The 14,743-nt window shown below is 54.7% G+C and overlaps 1 protein-coding gene across 3 annotated transcripts in view; it reads right to left on the minus strand.

The window, feature by feature from the left end:
- Positions 1 to 14,743, minus strand: part of TRAPPC9 (trafficking protein particle complex subunit 9) — a 568,190-nt gene that overhangs the window by 404,114 nt on the left and 149,333 nt on the right. For all 3 annotated transcript variants that reach the window (XM_047842486.1, XM_047842485.1, XM_047842487.1), the window contains one exon: positions 5,115 to 5,267. In XM_047842486.1, the coding sequence (XP_047698442.1) occupies positions 5,115 to 5,267 (153 nt within the window). The remainder of the gene's footprint in view (positions 1 to 5,114; positions 5,268 to 14,743) is intronic.

Raw genomic sequence — 14,743 nt, forward strand, 5'->3', positions numbered from 1 at the left:
CTCTCTTGGTCCGCTAACCTACTAGGGACTGCAAAATGAAGGTACTTCAATTCCATCATCCCTTCTCAACTGTTAGCTGGAACATGTGGGTAAAGGGAGACCCCTCATCAACTGCTGGCTTGTCCCACGGTGCACGTGTACAGAAAAGCAGAATAAACACTCATTACTGACCGTGTACAAAACAACAAACTGGTCCCCTGTCATCTACAAAGGTGGAAGATGCTTTCTGGCAGCACAAAGAACGCGGGATCGGAACAGCTGTCATCCCCAGTGACCCTCAGACTGTCAGCGGCGGTGCCTTAGGGCAGGCCCTCCTGACACGACTCCAGCCCACTCTGACAGCGTCCCTGCTACAGCCTTCACGCCACATTCCAAGATCATCTTCCTACACTGCCAGCTCCAGACCGGGAATGGTCACTTCTTCGAGGAACCCTGGCTTCCGAGTCGGGAGGAGGGTTTCCAGACCGTGATGTGGGGATTAGGAAGGCTCCCTGCTCTGGGGCTGGTCAGTGTCTAGGCCTTGGCAGACAGACAGGCTGGTTTTTAAATACCTCACAATTTCGTATTGGCATTTTTATTCCAGTCCTAGATGACAAGGCTCATACTTAATCTCTACTAGCTTACATCCGTTACCTCCTCTCTTCCGTACAAGAGTCCTAGTTCAAGACCAGATGCTAGAATCAGATGGTCACAAAATTAATCACTCACTTTATTCCACACAGTTTCAGAATACCAATACTAACATCATCTCCATCAAAATAATTACTAACGCAGTTTAAAACTACTTTGCAGGGACTGGCCTTGTCATCACGGAGGAGTCAGTTTTCCACGGTCCTCCCCACAAAGCACACTGATTTAGACCATCACCCACGTGCAAGAGAGCCCCTGTGGGAGTCTGGGAGTCCAGCGGCGAGCGCCGGCTCCAAGAAACCCAAGAGTGGACACACCGAGGAGGGCCGTGTCCCCCTCCCACAGCAGCACAGCCAGCCCGACCCCAAGAGAGGCCAGACCCCGGCCCAAGACTTCTCCCTCGGGGACGGGGAGAGCGTGAGTGAGCCCCTTGCCTGCTCGGCTGTGTCCGTGGCTCCCGTGCCCCGTCTGGAGCACAGAGGTCCCAAAAATGTCCTCGGAGCATTTTTATTCAACCCAGGATACGATTAGGATCGCATCCAGCATTTCACTGTGGGATTTCTCCTCAATCTCCTTTAATCTAGAACAGTCCCCCCACCTGTTTTTACAAAATGGGAATTGTTTTGTAAGATCATATACTTTACAGAGCTGTTGGGAAGGTTAAATAGAAATTGTACAAACAAAGTGGCTGATCCAGGCTTCTGTGCAGCCTCTAACATTGCTCAATAAATATTAATTCTCTTCCATCTGCCCACAGCGCACACTGAATCCAGTCTCCTGGTTTGCATGATAGCTATATTTATTGCTCTAAATTCTTCAAATGGCATCTAATTTCGGTACCCACAGTTAATCTGAGTCCATGCTGGAAAAGCAAATTGGGTCCACAAGTGGTTCCCGGATGAAGGCTTCTGAAAGTGCCAGACTGAGAGCCACACGCGGGTCACCTCCCAGTTCCAAGAGGCCACCGTCACCGAGTTTATGGGTGTCTCCAAGCAGGACTACACGTGGCCTCTCTGGAGCTGTCAACTCCAGGTATACAGTACCGTGATTCAACACACCCACCCATCACCCAGTGCTCATCCAGGTCGGTGACTCCCAACCCCATTCGCCTGGCTCACCAGTCCCCCCACCCACCGACGCTCTGGCAACCACTGGTGTGTCCGTCCTCTGTGTGTGAGAGCTTGGGGGGGGGGGGGCGGGGGGGGTTGTCTCTTGTTTCTTTTTTGTTTGTTTGTCTTGTGTCTTAAGTTCTTGACCCCTTAGCCTGAACTATACGTGAGGGTATACTCCGGAAGGGTCTTCTGTGGGCCATGGTGCCCAGCTTTTGTTCCTCTATAAAACTTGCCCTGGTTGTGGCCATTAAGATTCTGTGCCTCAGATTCTACAATCTGCCGTGAAAACGACCAGCCAGAGCGTCTATTCACCGTTATCAGCAGAGAGGGCATCTAGTTCGTAACAAACACATTGCGTGTCACCCACGTGCCATTGCTAACTGATGGGAAATTAGGGCAGCCTCCCATTTACAAACAACTCGGCGATCATTATCCTAGCTCTCTTTGATCCAGTTTTATTTTAAAGGACAGGCGAACGTATTCCCAGACGACAAATCTCAGATTACAATTTTACTTTTAGCTCGGAGCTGCAGAGACCACGCTCCAGAGCTCCGTCACAAGAGGTGGAAACGCACTAACATAACCAGCTATGTGCGCCTGAGCACATAAGCTCACACGGCCACCAAAACGAAGACAGGTGGGGCCCCCCGGAGGCCTCCGTTGTGTCGCTCAGGGAGAGCGCGCCCCTTCGGCAGGCAGCCAAGTCGGTGTCCTGTCCTTCCCTGCCCACAGCCAGGTAGCTCGGCTGAAGTCTATCTGCCCAGACAGGCCCCGGGGACAGCATCTAATCAAGCACTCCCTGGACAGGTGTCAGGCACCATTTACTCGGCCAAACTCCCTTCTCGGAAAAAGACAAGTCAGAACCTCTGTCTGCAGCCCTCTGTCTACTTGCAGAGGAGGGCACTCTGGTGCTATCAAGCAGTTTATAAGCAGAAAAAAAATCCATCTTATCTGATATTCAGGCCTGGTATAATGTTAGGTCCACTTGACATTTTCACAGTTTGTAAAGTGTCCAACAGCAAACTGGCTTTTCTACCTGCATTAATAACATACAAACAATTTTAATCCAATATTAGTATTATACGAGGAGCCTCGCTATGGTCAAATACCACAGAGTACAGGAGAGCAAATTTCATGCAGTGCGTTATGGACTAAATGCTTATGTCCTCCCCAAATCCTATGTTGAAACCCTAGCCCCTGGTGTGACAGTGCTGCAAGGTGTGGCCCGTGAGAGGTAATGACATTGAGAGGAGGTCATAAGGGTAGAGCCCCCACAGTAAGGAAGGGGGAGGAATCACTCATCCTGACTACACCCTGTGCAACAGCTCTCTCTCCGTTGCAGCCCAGACAGGGTGAATACGGGACAGATGGGGTCCTTGCTCCCTGAAACTTCTCCTCTAAAGGCAATTTCTTGTCTGCAACAAGAATGACGAGGGAAGAGGTGCTGGTCCTACTGACGGGGTCAGGGCGGCCTCTCTGCAAGGGAGGCTTCTGGATGGAGATCTGAACAACTCGGGGCGGATCTGCAGACTGTGGGGGAAAGCAATTCGGGTAAGAGCAGAGCCCCTACAAAGGCCCTGAGGCAGGACAGCTGGGCATGCTCCTCGGACAGGTGGCCAGTATGGCTGGAGACTCCTCGGAGGGACAAGAGGGAAGAAGAGAATTCCCCATGATGGGAACGCGAAGCGTTAACTAACCTCTACCTCTCGGGTTCAACAGGACAGCATCATTCCTAAGCACCCAGGTCCAGCTGGAAGAGACCGGCTGGGTAAGAGAGCCCCGTTCTCAGAGACAGAGGCAGACAGACAGACAGACAGACATCTAGCCCCTGGAGGCAAAACCCACTTCCTAACTGACAGGCCTCTGGGCCTCTGTACCCACCAATTCCTCGCAAGGCCTGGGGGCCATGCTTTTTCTTTATCGAAGAAACTTCCTGGTCGAGGCCCAAGTCACACCATCAACTCTGGGGGCCCCTACTGGTCCCGACCAGATACAGATACAGATCCCGACTCACGATGTCCCTGAGTCGCAGGGCGCTCCGGTTCCGTATTTATTTTTCTGGCTGACCCTCTGGGCAACAACGGGCCGCAGAAGGGTTACAAGGACACACTCTGGAGCCAGCTGACGGGGTTCACAGCCTAGCCCTGTCACTTCCTAGCTGTGTGACCTTTGAAGACTTCAACTTCTCTGGGCCTTAAGGTCCTCACTTGTAAAATGGAGGCATTAAGAGCGCCTATTTCAGACGGCTGCTGTGAGAATTAAGTGGTCCATTTGTGTAAACCTCTTAGCTCTTAGTTGCTATCACCCTCATTGTTCTCCGGGCGACCGACCATCACCCATTCTGCGGTCCGAGAGCCTACTCCAGTGCCTGTTTCATAATCAGAGACAGTTAGGTGTCACGTCACGCTCTAAATGAGTGATGGGGGACAGAGTACAACGATGGCCGCTGAGCCCTGACCACGCTCCGGGTGAAGTGCAAATGCTCCCACCGACCCTAGAGACGGTCACTTACACTAGAAGACTCAGGCACAGACAAGCCAGAGTCACTCGCCCAAAGCAACACGGGAAGTTCTAGTGACAGAACCTGCCGTCTCAAACAATCCCCTTCAGCTGAATGTCTGTGGCCCCCAAAATTCAAGTGCTGAAGCCCTGACCCCACATGGGACTGTGTTTGGGGATACGGACTGTGAGGAGGCGATAAAGGTTAAGTGAGGCCGCGAGGGTGAAACCATCACCCAACAGGGCTGGTGTCCTTGTAAGAATTGGAGGGGACACCGTGCCGGCACCCTGACGCCCAGCCTGCAGAGCTGCGGGAAATCGATTTCTGTCCTACGGAGACACTGTCTGTGGTATCTCGTTACAGCAGCCTGAGCTAACGAACACGCACCACGATGCCTCCAAACGAACGTATGAACGCATGCGTTCATTCACAACTGGACACAATGAATCTAGGAAATCCGACTCCTCACCAGCTAGTCCTAACGCTACAACAAGTATTAATGCCCATTTTCTCCAGACACCACCTCCTTACAGAAATCACCAGACTCTGACAGACAACTTTATCGTCACAGATAATTAGATCACAGCAGTTATACTTGAAAAAAATGCAGTAGCTCCGCCAATTTGAGATGACCTCCTGGCAAAGAGCACAAAACAGTAAAGACTGGGAAATTAAGAAATGATTTAACTAAAAAGTACCCTTATGACTTTCAAATCTATACAGTAACTCAGTGGGCCAACTAAATGCCAGGAAAAGTCACGAGCAGCTCGAGCTAATGAATGGCAAGCAGGTTACAGCGGGTAAGCAGCAAGCCCGAGGGGCCACGACGTTCTGGTTAAAACTGGGGGGCTGGGGGGGGGGGGGGTGCTCACCGTCACTGAGGTCTTGGAGGAGATTCTCCTGGCATGAGAAATCCAGTTTCACCTTGATGTTGACGACGAAAGTGGCCACCTTCCCAGGTTGCAGAGGAAACTGGGCAAGGGTTTCTTCCAGGTTCCAGCTCAAGAAGTCACCATACAGTTTTTCTACAATGACAATGGCAGTGGTGGTGATGACGGTGTCGCTGAGGCAACATGAGACTTCCCAATCCCCCCAGAAAATGCTGATCCATTCCAAAAGGCAAAGGAGAAGGCAAACCATTTAAAATGTGACAGATCAAAGTACTAAGAAAACTCCAGACCCGTGGGTGTTGCAAGGCAATCACCTGTGTCCGCGAGCGAGGCACAAAGAGGCACAGAGCGCTGAGCTCAGGGCCAGCTCACCTCCGCCCCTGCCGCGCAGCCTCCTCTCTCTGACCACATCAGCGCACCCCTGCTCTCGTACGTGGAATCAGAGCTGACCTGAGCTTCCCCACAACAAGGACGATCCAGGTTGTATCACCTTATGGAGAAACATCCGTGTTGAGTGGGAGAAGCACAGTCAGTAGGAGAGCCTCGCAGGAAACAAGAGATCAGGGTCAGACGTACGGGCCTGGGTGCCAAGCCCGGCACAGGCCTGCAGAGGGGCCTCTCACTCTCCTGCGGACCCTGCACGTCAGGTCACGTGGCCTCGGGTCTGATGCCTCCGTCTCTGACTAACTGGACCAGATAGAGGGCAATGACTCCATCAAGCCAAGGTGTCCTCTCGTGGACAAGGGGTGACAAGTCCCACATCACAGGGCTGCTCTGGAGATTAAGCAAAGCAGTGTGTGTGAAGCACTATAAACACTGGGGCTACAATGCACGGAGAGGGAGGAAGGGAGACAGGAAGGAGGCGGTGGGGGGGGGGGGGGGGGAAGGGAACGTTAGTGCCATTTGGAAGCAGCCGTGTCACTTTGTGGCTCCCACGCCTGCCAGACGACCCCTGCTTCAGGCCTAAAATCAAGGCCCAAAGTCACACGCTACCTCGGCATCTGGTGGAAATGGGAGGGGAGGGGCTTGGACCAGCAGCTGCCCCCACACCCCGCGTCCCACCGCCCTGCTATATGGCGGGTTTCAGCTCCCTCCAGCACATGGCCTTACTCAAACAGGTCAACGATATCCCCCACAGGCTCCAACTGCGCCCACCCACCTCCCACAGCCCCACGTGGCCCCACGTGCACACGCTATCCCCTCATCCAGGCTGTATGTGTGACTAGAAAATGCCATTACGTCTGCCCCGTCCCAGGTGTCATGTGCTCGGCCGTCCCCATAACACTAGGGCAGGAACCTCTCCTCACCGACCAGGTGATGAGAGATCATTAAAACAGGCCCCTCCTCTGTCCACCAGGAAGGCCCTGCTGGGGTTGTCACCTCAGGGCCCAGCCCCCTGGCTCTGCTCCTGTCCCTCCTCCCACAGACCCTGCAGTCCCAGAGGCAGAAGCGACTTGCTGCCCTTCCCACTTCTGGGCCACCTTCCCGTCTCCCCTTCTAGAAACCACTTATTGGTGCAAAATGTCCTGTCAGAATAAGGCAGCCAGGACTTACAGAGATTAGGTAACTTGTCCCTGGTTGAAACCCAGAGCATCCAAATGGTTCCAGAGCCATCATATCCATTCACTTCCTGCATGGAGGCACCTCAAGGCACAAACATAAGGTTCTGCTCTTAGGACCCAGAAGTCACCCAAACAGGAAGTGAGGAGAAGACGGGGAGCCTGACTGAGACCCACACTGAAGAAAACAGACATGCAGGGCTCGCTGACTGCAGAGCCCAAGGCCAACCCAGGCTGTGAACACAGGTCACCTGGTGCCCTCGGTCAAGGCCCGCCCCCCCCCCCCCACCGCCCCCCAGCGAGTCGGCCACACTCTGGCCACATCGCACTTCCCAGACCACGTTTATTCTCAGCGGACCCTCGGAGGCGGATGCTAACAAAGAGGAGCAGGTCGGGTGGCATCCACGCAAGGCGCTCAGAGGCAGCATCCGCTTGTCGACGCAGCACTCACTGCACGCCTCAGGGGTGTCAGACGCTCCACACACAGGTTACGTCTCCATGCCCACCACAGCCATCCTGCCCAAGGCGGGCGTGCTTGGTCAAGGTCATTCGGCTAGTGAGAGCAAGGCCTGGCACACGACAGGTGCTCAGTGCACCAGCTGCACAGCGGCCACTTCTGCGGGCTCACAGGGCGTTCCGAGGCCCCGTCCGAACGACCGCGTTCGTTCAGAAGGACCGAGGAAGGGTAGGAGGTACGAGGGCTCCCAGGTCATAAGACCAACCATAACATGGGGCAGAGTCCCCACAGGCGGGGCAGTGGGGGACATGCCCGCACGCCACAGATACGATCCCCGGAGAGACTGCTCTGCAGACACGGCTTGGGAGGCGGGGAGAGGTCAGGCAGGTTAAAAAGAGGGTGGGATGGGGCGTCTGGGTGGCTCAGTCGCTGGAGCACCCAACTCTTGATTTCAGCTCAGGTCACAATCCCAGGGTCACGCTGAGCGTGGAGCCTGCTTAACATTTTCTCTCTCTGCCCCTCCCCTAATGGCATGTACTCAGGCGCTCGCTTACTCCCTCTCTATCTCTTCTCCCCCCCCCCCCCCCCCGGAAAATAAAAATTAAAAAAAGAAAAAAGAGGGAGCGGGAACCCGTGTGGCTGGCCCGGGCTCGTCACGTATGTGCCGCCACAGCCCTGCGTGTGTAGGACATCCAGCGGCCCTGCCGTGTCTCCCTGCATGGCCACCCGCACAACAGACCCTCCGTGTTTGCTGGTCACTCCTCTGCCTGTGGCCGCGGGGCGGCAGCCGCCTCTGGGAAACACCGATGGAGTTTCCCCAGCTGACCTGGCCCCTGGTCTGAACGGCAGCCCCAGAGCTCACGCCGGGTGTGCTCCCTGAGCACGCCAGCACCCAACTGCAGGGAAATTGCTGCCTCTGCTCCCAAACCAGTAAAAGGGCCCAAATGCTCTCAACGACCGAGTAACTCACATTCTATAAATACGAGTTTGCCTGGTTACTATCCTCTACGTCTCTACCTTCCAACCCAGTAAACTATTTCAGAACAGAAGGGGCATCATAATGCCGGGATACGTGCAGCCAGGACAGAAGCTCACATGGGCTGTACGTGCTGGAAGGCCAGGTCCCAAAGCCCCAGGGGTACCGAAGTGCACACTGACTTCTCTAAACGGCCGAGCAGGACTGACCAACCTTAGTGTGAAATGCCAGTACGAGACAACATGCTGAGGCCCTGCAAAGGCCGCACCACCCGAAGGTCCCATCGGGCCCGAGGTTTCCCAGGCACGGGCAGGAACTGGGTGAGGGCTCTGCGGCACACTCCAGCTGACCCAGAGTATGAGGCCCCGAAGGCACGGACGTGCCCTGGCAGGAGCCGCCTGGCCTCACCCCCTAAGCCCTAGTTACACATCCACACACACACTGCTCCTCCCCCGAGATCTCCTGAAATCTCACTCACCCCTCACAACCGGACTCAAAGGCTCCTTTCCTGCAATACTTTCCCATCCCACTCGGCTCCTCTGGGTTCCAAGTGCCCACCTCTGTTAGATCACCCCCCGCGTCAAGCAGCTCACTCTTCCACCAACCAGTCAACGATCGGAAGACGGGCCAGACCTTGCCTTGAGGCTCTCCGCTCCCTTGAGAAGCAGGGCACCATGCTGGTTAAGAATGCCAGGGTCAACTCCTGCTTCAACTCCTGGCTCTCGCTGCGTATCCTTGGGTAAGCCACCAAACTTCCACGTGCCTCAGTGTGCTCGTCTATAAAACGAGTTGTCATGGGGAAGAAATGAGCTAATGAAAGTAAAGCAATGAGAACAAGTCTGCCTTAAACACGGCCCTCCAGGTTAGCTAGTCCTGCTGGACCACCCTCCACGGAGCTGTGCGTGGAGTTTCCAGCCCTGTGCTTGGCACTCAGCAAGAGCACAGCGGTGTCGGGTGCCATCAACATCCTTCCCACTCAGGAGGAACAGCGCCGGGCACGCGGGGGGGCACTCAGGAAGCGTTCGATGTGGAACGGACAAATGTATTCCAAGACGTTTCAGATTTAGACTTAAAACAGATGGGAAGAAAGCGACACGAGAAAAGCAGATTACGGGAGCGAATGTATGCTTTGATTTCCCTGCATAAAAATGTTCACATGGAAAAAAAGAAGAAAGCAAACCTGTAAGCTAATGTTGGTGCTCTCTGAGGACTGGGACGACAGGTAACTTCAAGCTTTTCATTTCCTGGACTTTCTACAGTGAAGTAATATATTACACTTTCACAAACAGACACACACGCGGACGCACATGTTAACGACGGGCTCTTGCGTCTAAACCCGCCCCAGCCCGCGCCGCTCCGGTGTCACGTGGGGAGAAGCCCTGTGAATCTGGCCTGTGAGTCCACGCTGAGGACCGAGGCCCAGCCGAGAGAGCGAGGTGGGGCTCTGAGCCAACCAGGCGGCTTTCTGCAGTGCCCTCTATCAGGGCCAGACAGTAATGTGAATTGATGACAAGGACAGCAATCACCTGGAGCACGTGTGTCACTGAGTCCCCAGACTCAACTCCGCCAGCTGGATAAACTTCTCTGGAGCAGGGGTTTAAGTCTGCTGCAGCTGTGCAGGCTGGCAGGCGGCTAAGTGCCCAAAAAGAACTTGAGGGGCTCAGGAGAAGCTGGTCCAAACTAATTCGGTAAGCTCGGCCTGTCCTTTCCACTCCCCACGCCAACTTGCTCTGCAGGGCAGACGGGAAAGCCCGGGAACAAGACAAGTTTCTATCCTAGAATTCCTTTTTAATAATAGTAATTGACATAACCATCTATTAAGAACTATCTTCTAACTTCAGACCATAGCTATGTTGTTCCCATGTTATCAGACAGGCAACTGCAACTCAGAGAGCTTAAGCGACTTACGCACTGTCCACACAGCTCTTTAAGAAGTCAAAGAACCAAGAGTCGGGGCCAGGACCGGCAAACACCAGGCTCTTCCCACTATACGTTCTGCCTCTCACTGCTTTTCTGGAACATTAACCCACCCAGCTTCACAACCAGAGTGCAGAGTATGTACAACGAAAGCATCACCACGGTGATGGGATAGACGACCTTGAAAGAGATGGCAGAAAATAGAATGTAACAGGTCGTGTGCGTCGGGACCAGCACTGCCCCCTGACAGCTGTCCTCTGTCATCCCAAGATGCCTCTTCAGCGGGGGAGAGAACACCAGAGTCGGCATGAAGATACCATGAGGCCCCTTGGCCTCGGCACACAGGCGGCCTGGATGATTTATGTGAAAGTCTGGGAACCACAGAGCGCCCTGTTAATGTTTGTTTCTCACATCCTACCGCTGCCCACTTCATTCCTCCAGGGAACACTCACCACACGGCCACTGACTGTCCCCAGGGCAGCCACCGTGCTGGGTTCAGGGGGAAGGAGGTGAGAAGTGGTCCCTGCCTGTAAAGGGACACATGCCAATCTCTGACTATAGGAAGGAACAAGTGTGGGGGGGCAGAGGAGAAGCCCCCAGGATCTCAGAGCAGATGACAGAAGAGATTCTTCTCAATCTGAAAATCTCTTAAAAGTTTATAATACCATCACCCACAGACCAGATTCAAAACTGCTCCATCAATGCACTGCCCAAAATTGGGGCCGCAAAAAACTGAACAGCATCCACCGTCCCGGTAGCATGAACTGGAAAGGGGGCCTGCTGAGGTCCCAGATTTGTGCAAAAGAATGGATTCTCTCAGCCAGCAGTCCAGTCTAGTGGGAATTTATAACCAGGGTAGGAGGGCGGAAACTAAACTAAACCCGGTATCTACAGCACTCTTCTTGGCTGTTCAGATGACTTTTCATTTCTCAACGTGTTTTCAACTGAGAGATCAACTCTGCCCAAATGAGCTGTGAGATATCCTCGGGGCTCCCCATGGTCTTGGCTGCAGTACACGGAAGGCTGGATGTGTCACAGACCCGGAGGCAGTGGTTTGTCACAGAGATGCAAAATTAGAGGAGCAGCATCGACTGTGATCCCACCTGGGCTGGGGGGCGCCCACAGACACAACCCAGGAAGACACCAGACACCTACTGCATGCTAGGTGCTGTCCCCTGAAACAGACCCGCCAGGTGGCTGACGTTTAAGGACAGCTTCCGCAAGGCAGGCGCCAGGCCAAGCTGTCACTGAACCCACACCACGACCCTCGGAACATGTCCTGCTACCGTCCCCTTGCAGACAAGCTGCTCAAGGCCATACAGGTGGGCGTGGCCAGGAGTCCACCACCTGTCATACGCAGACCTATTCAGTCCTGATGGCAGACTCACGAAAGAGTGCTGACTTCCGTGTTCAAAACGTACTTTTGGGGCACCTAGTCTCAGTCAGTTAAGTGTCTGACTTCGGCTCAGGTCGGGATCTCACGGATTTGTGAGTTCAAGCCCCGCATCGGGTTCTGTGCTGACAGCTCAGAGCCTGGAGCCTCCTTTGGATTCTGTGTCTCCGTCTTCCTCTGCCCCTCCCCGGCTCATGCTCTTTCTCTCTCAAAATGAAACCAAATTTTTTTTTAAAATTTTGAGGGGCACCTGGGTGGCTCAGTCGGTTAAGCATCAGACTTTCAGTTCAGGTCATGATCTCATGGTTTGTGAGTTCGAGCCCCGTATCGGGCTCTGTGCTGACAGCTCAGAGCCTGGAGCCCGTTTTAGATTCTGTATCTCTGTCTCTCTCTGCCCCTCCCCTACTCGCTCACGCATGCTCGCTCGCTCTCTCTCTCTCTCTCTCTCAAAAATAAATAATCATTAAAATATATATATATATGTACTCTCTTCCTGGTTTCAACTGTGTGCACCAGCACTGCTTGGTGTCTGCACTTCCTGGGGGAGTCTGAGCCCCGCTGAAGCGGGCAGCAGAGTGCCTGGTCGCTATGGGCTGTCAGCGTGAAATACCACTGGCCCCCAACAACCAGTAGGGAACGTGATGTTCTGAAGTTCCCGAAGTGCAGGGCCAGACACTCACTTCCTCTTCCTTCCCTGTCCTGCTCGTGTACTTCCCGCCTGTGTTCCCAGGGGCCGAACGCACCAGGCCCCACAGGAACGATCAGAGGCATTCCACTAGATCTCCCGATGAATTCTGTACACTTCTCCATCTGGACCCTACAACTGTGCAGAAGGCCGACCCGTACGGGAGGGCCACCGCAATCGTGCACACGAGGAGACACGGAGCTGAACGAGCGCTAGACATTCGTGAACCTCAGTGTCTTCCTGGGAGGAACACCGGTCAGCCCACTCACTGCGGCTACTCAAAGGTAGCAGAAATAATACAAGATGCACCGTTGGAATCCAATTCCGCTCAGTGAACATGCCTGACTCCCCACACTGAAATCGTGAGCTCCTTCAGGACGGGGTTCATGTTTTATTCATGGCCCCAGAGTGGTGAGTGTATATAGATGTGATATAAACGTCTGATTGTTGAGTAACACAAAGCCAAGTGAAGTGAGTGTTATTGTAACCGCGTGTAAGCAAGACGACGTAAAGGAGGAGCAGCATAATTCCATCGGAGGGATCAGGAAAGCTTTCGGGAGGTGGCGTGGGGGCTGGTGTGTGGATGATGGATGGGATGTGAGATGCACACAGGACCCCTGAGGGTCAGCAAAGCTCTGGAAACATCCAAGTGGAAGCACACTCTGCAATGCAGAGGACAGAGACTCGGGACTGACTCCTGGGTGTTCCAGCGCCCGACACAACAGCCACCAGTAGCAGGTGCCCGGTAAGGCTTGTTGAAGATTTGAGCAAAAGGACAGACAACTGGTCGACACGAGGACAAATGAGCGAGCAGAGGATCAATGGTGGGAAAGAAAACGGAAAGGGGACCTTCCCGCCGCCTCGTGGCCCACAGCGCACATGCCACAGTCCAGGTTCCCCCCCGCCTCAGCCCCAGGAGGGTGGGGGTGGGGGGCCGGGGGGGGGGGGGGGTCACTGCTGTCCTGATCCCCAAGCACAGGATCGGAAACAAGCTGGGTACGACACAAGCGTGTGTGCAAAAAGGAAAGGGGGCGGGCAGCAAGCCAGATGGTGAGTTTCTCTGAATGCCGGGCTAAGAAACAGAGCCTACGAAAGCTCCGTGAGAAAGATGTTCAGTAAAAGAGAGACAAGAACAGACACCTTTACAGGTAACACCACAGGTGGCATGAAGACAATGACGACAGCCGTCGGGAAGAGCTACCGAGTGCCGGCCCCTCGTGGTGTGAGGCGCACGTGTTCCAACACCCGGAGGGACAGCATAGTCCTCTACCCAGTACGCAGGTCGGACCGTCACGGAACTGCGCACCACAGTCCAGGCCATCGTGCCGGGAAGGGGCAGAGCCAGAATGGAACCCGAGTGCACCCGGTGCAACAACCGTAACGGCAATCGTACCGGCCAAGTCTACGCTGACGACAGCCGGATCCGGGGGGCTCCTCACCGGCCTCCCAACCCACTGCCGGCCACAGCAGCCTGCTCCCGGCTCCCTTCCACCTGCGTCCACACCCAGGTACGCAAGTGGGACTCGGCGCGACCACGGAAGGAGGCATCGAGAAACCTAGTCCTTTCTCCCATTCCCGAGACACGCCAGGCTTTCACAACGCAGGAAGTGAGAAACCACTTCTCCAAGATTTCTTTTTAAAATTTTGCCCTGTGTTTCCATGTTTAAAAATAAACATAGTGTAACATAAGCAACTCGGAAACAGGCCAGGCCCAAAAGTTACAGACCCTGGCGGGGAGGGTAACTCTTACCGCAACTTTGCACGGCACGCCACCTCATCACGGAACCCCTCGGGTCCCGAGGAGCGCACGGCAACAGGTCCCCTCTGTGATTGAGAAGAGAGGAGCCAGGACCCCCTCACTCCAGAGCTGCCCCTGCTTCTCTCCCCTGTCTGGCTTCGTTCCCCGCGTGACGGCAGCACTGACGTGGACCCCACTAGGCGGTTTCCGGTCCTGAGTTACTACAGTTTTAAGGCAAGAGCACGCTTGTCCATCTTTTGTTACATCTCACCGTTTCAGGAAAAATCTGAGAACAAGGAGAAAGCTAAGACGGCTTCTGAAAGCCACGAGGTCAGCCCAGGCGACTGAAACAAAGGTGTCCGTCTTCCCCGAGTGGGGCCTGAGTTTGCTTATTTAGAGTCGGACTTAACAACTCTGACGCCCTGGTTTCCCAGGCCCTGGCGGACAGACGTGGAAAATGGGAAGCAGGAGCGCCGATTCACTCCCCGCTTCCAGGGAAGGGAACCCAGTGGTTTCTCAGCACCTGCCACCTGCCAGGCGCCGTGCTCAGTGCACCAGAGGATTCACCGCGTGTTCCTGAATCGCCACCCAGGAGGGAGCCAGGCACCCGGGGACAGCCCAGGCTGGAACGCTCACCGCTTGCTCAGGACTCGTCCTGCAGCTCATAACTAACGGATCGGGGGCCGGAAGCCCAATCCGTCAGACGCCAAGACCCACCTTTCCCTCCGCCAGGCTGAGGAGAGGCCGTGCTACACAGCCTACTGTGACAGAGCCCAGGGGCCACAGCAAGAAGGAAAGGGAAGGAAAGTTCGCAGGAACCGGAGGCTAAACACACGGGCCAACAGCAGCGCGGCTCCAGACAGATCGGACACCTGCCGTCCGGGTC

The sequence above is a fragment of the Prionailurus viverrinus genome, chromosome F2 (assembly GCF_022837055.1).
Source record: "Prionailurus viverrinus isolate Anna chromosome F2, UM_Priviv_1.0, whole genome shotgun sequence".
NCBI classification, from domain to species: domain Eukaryota; kingdom Metazoa; phylum Chordata; class Mammalia; order Carnivora; family Felidae; genus Prionailurus; species Prionailurus viverrinus.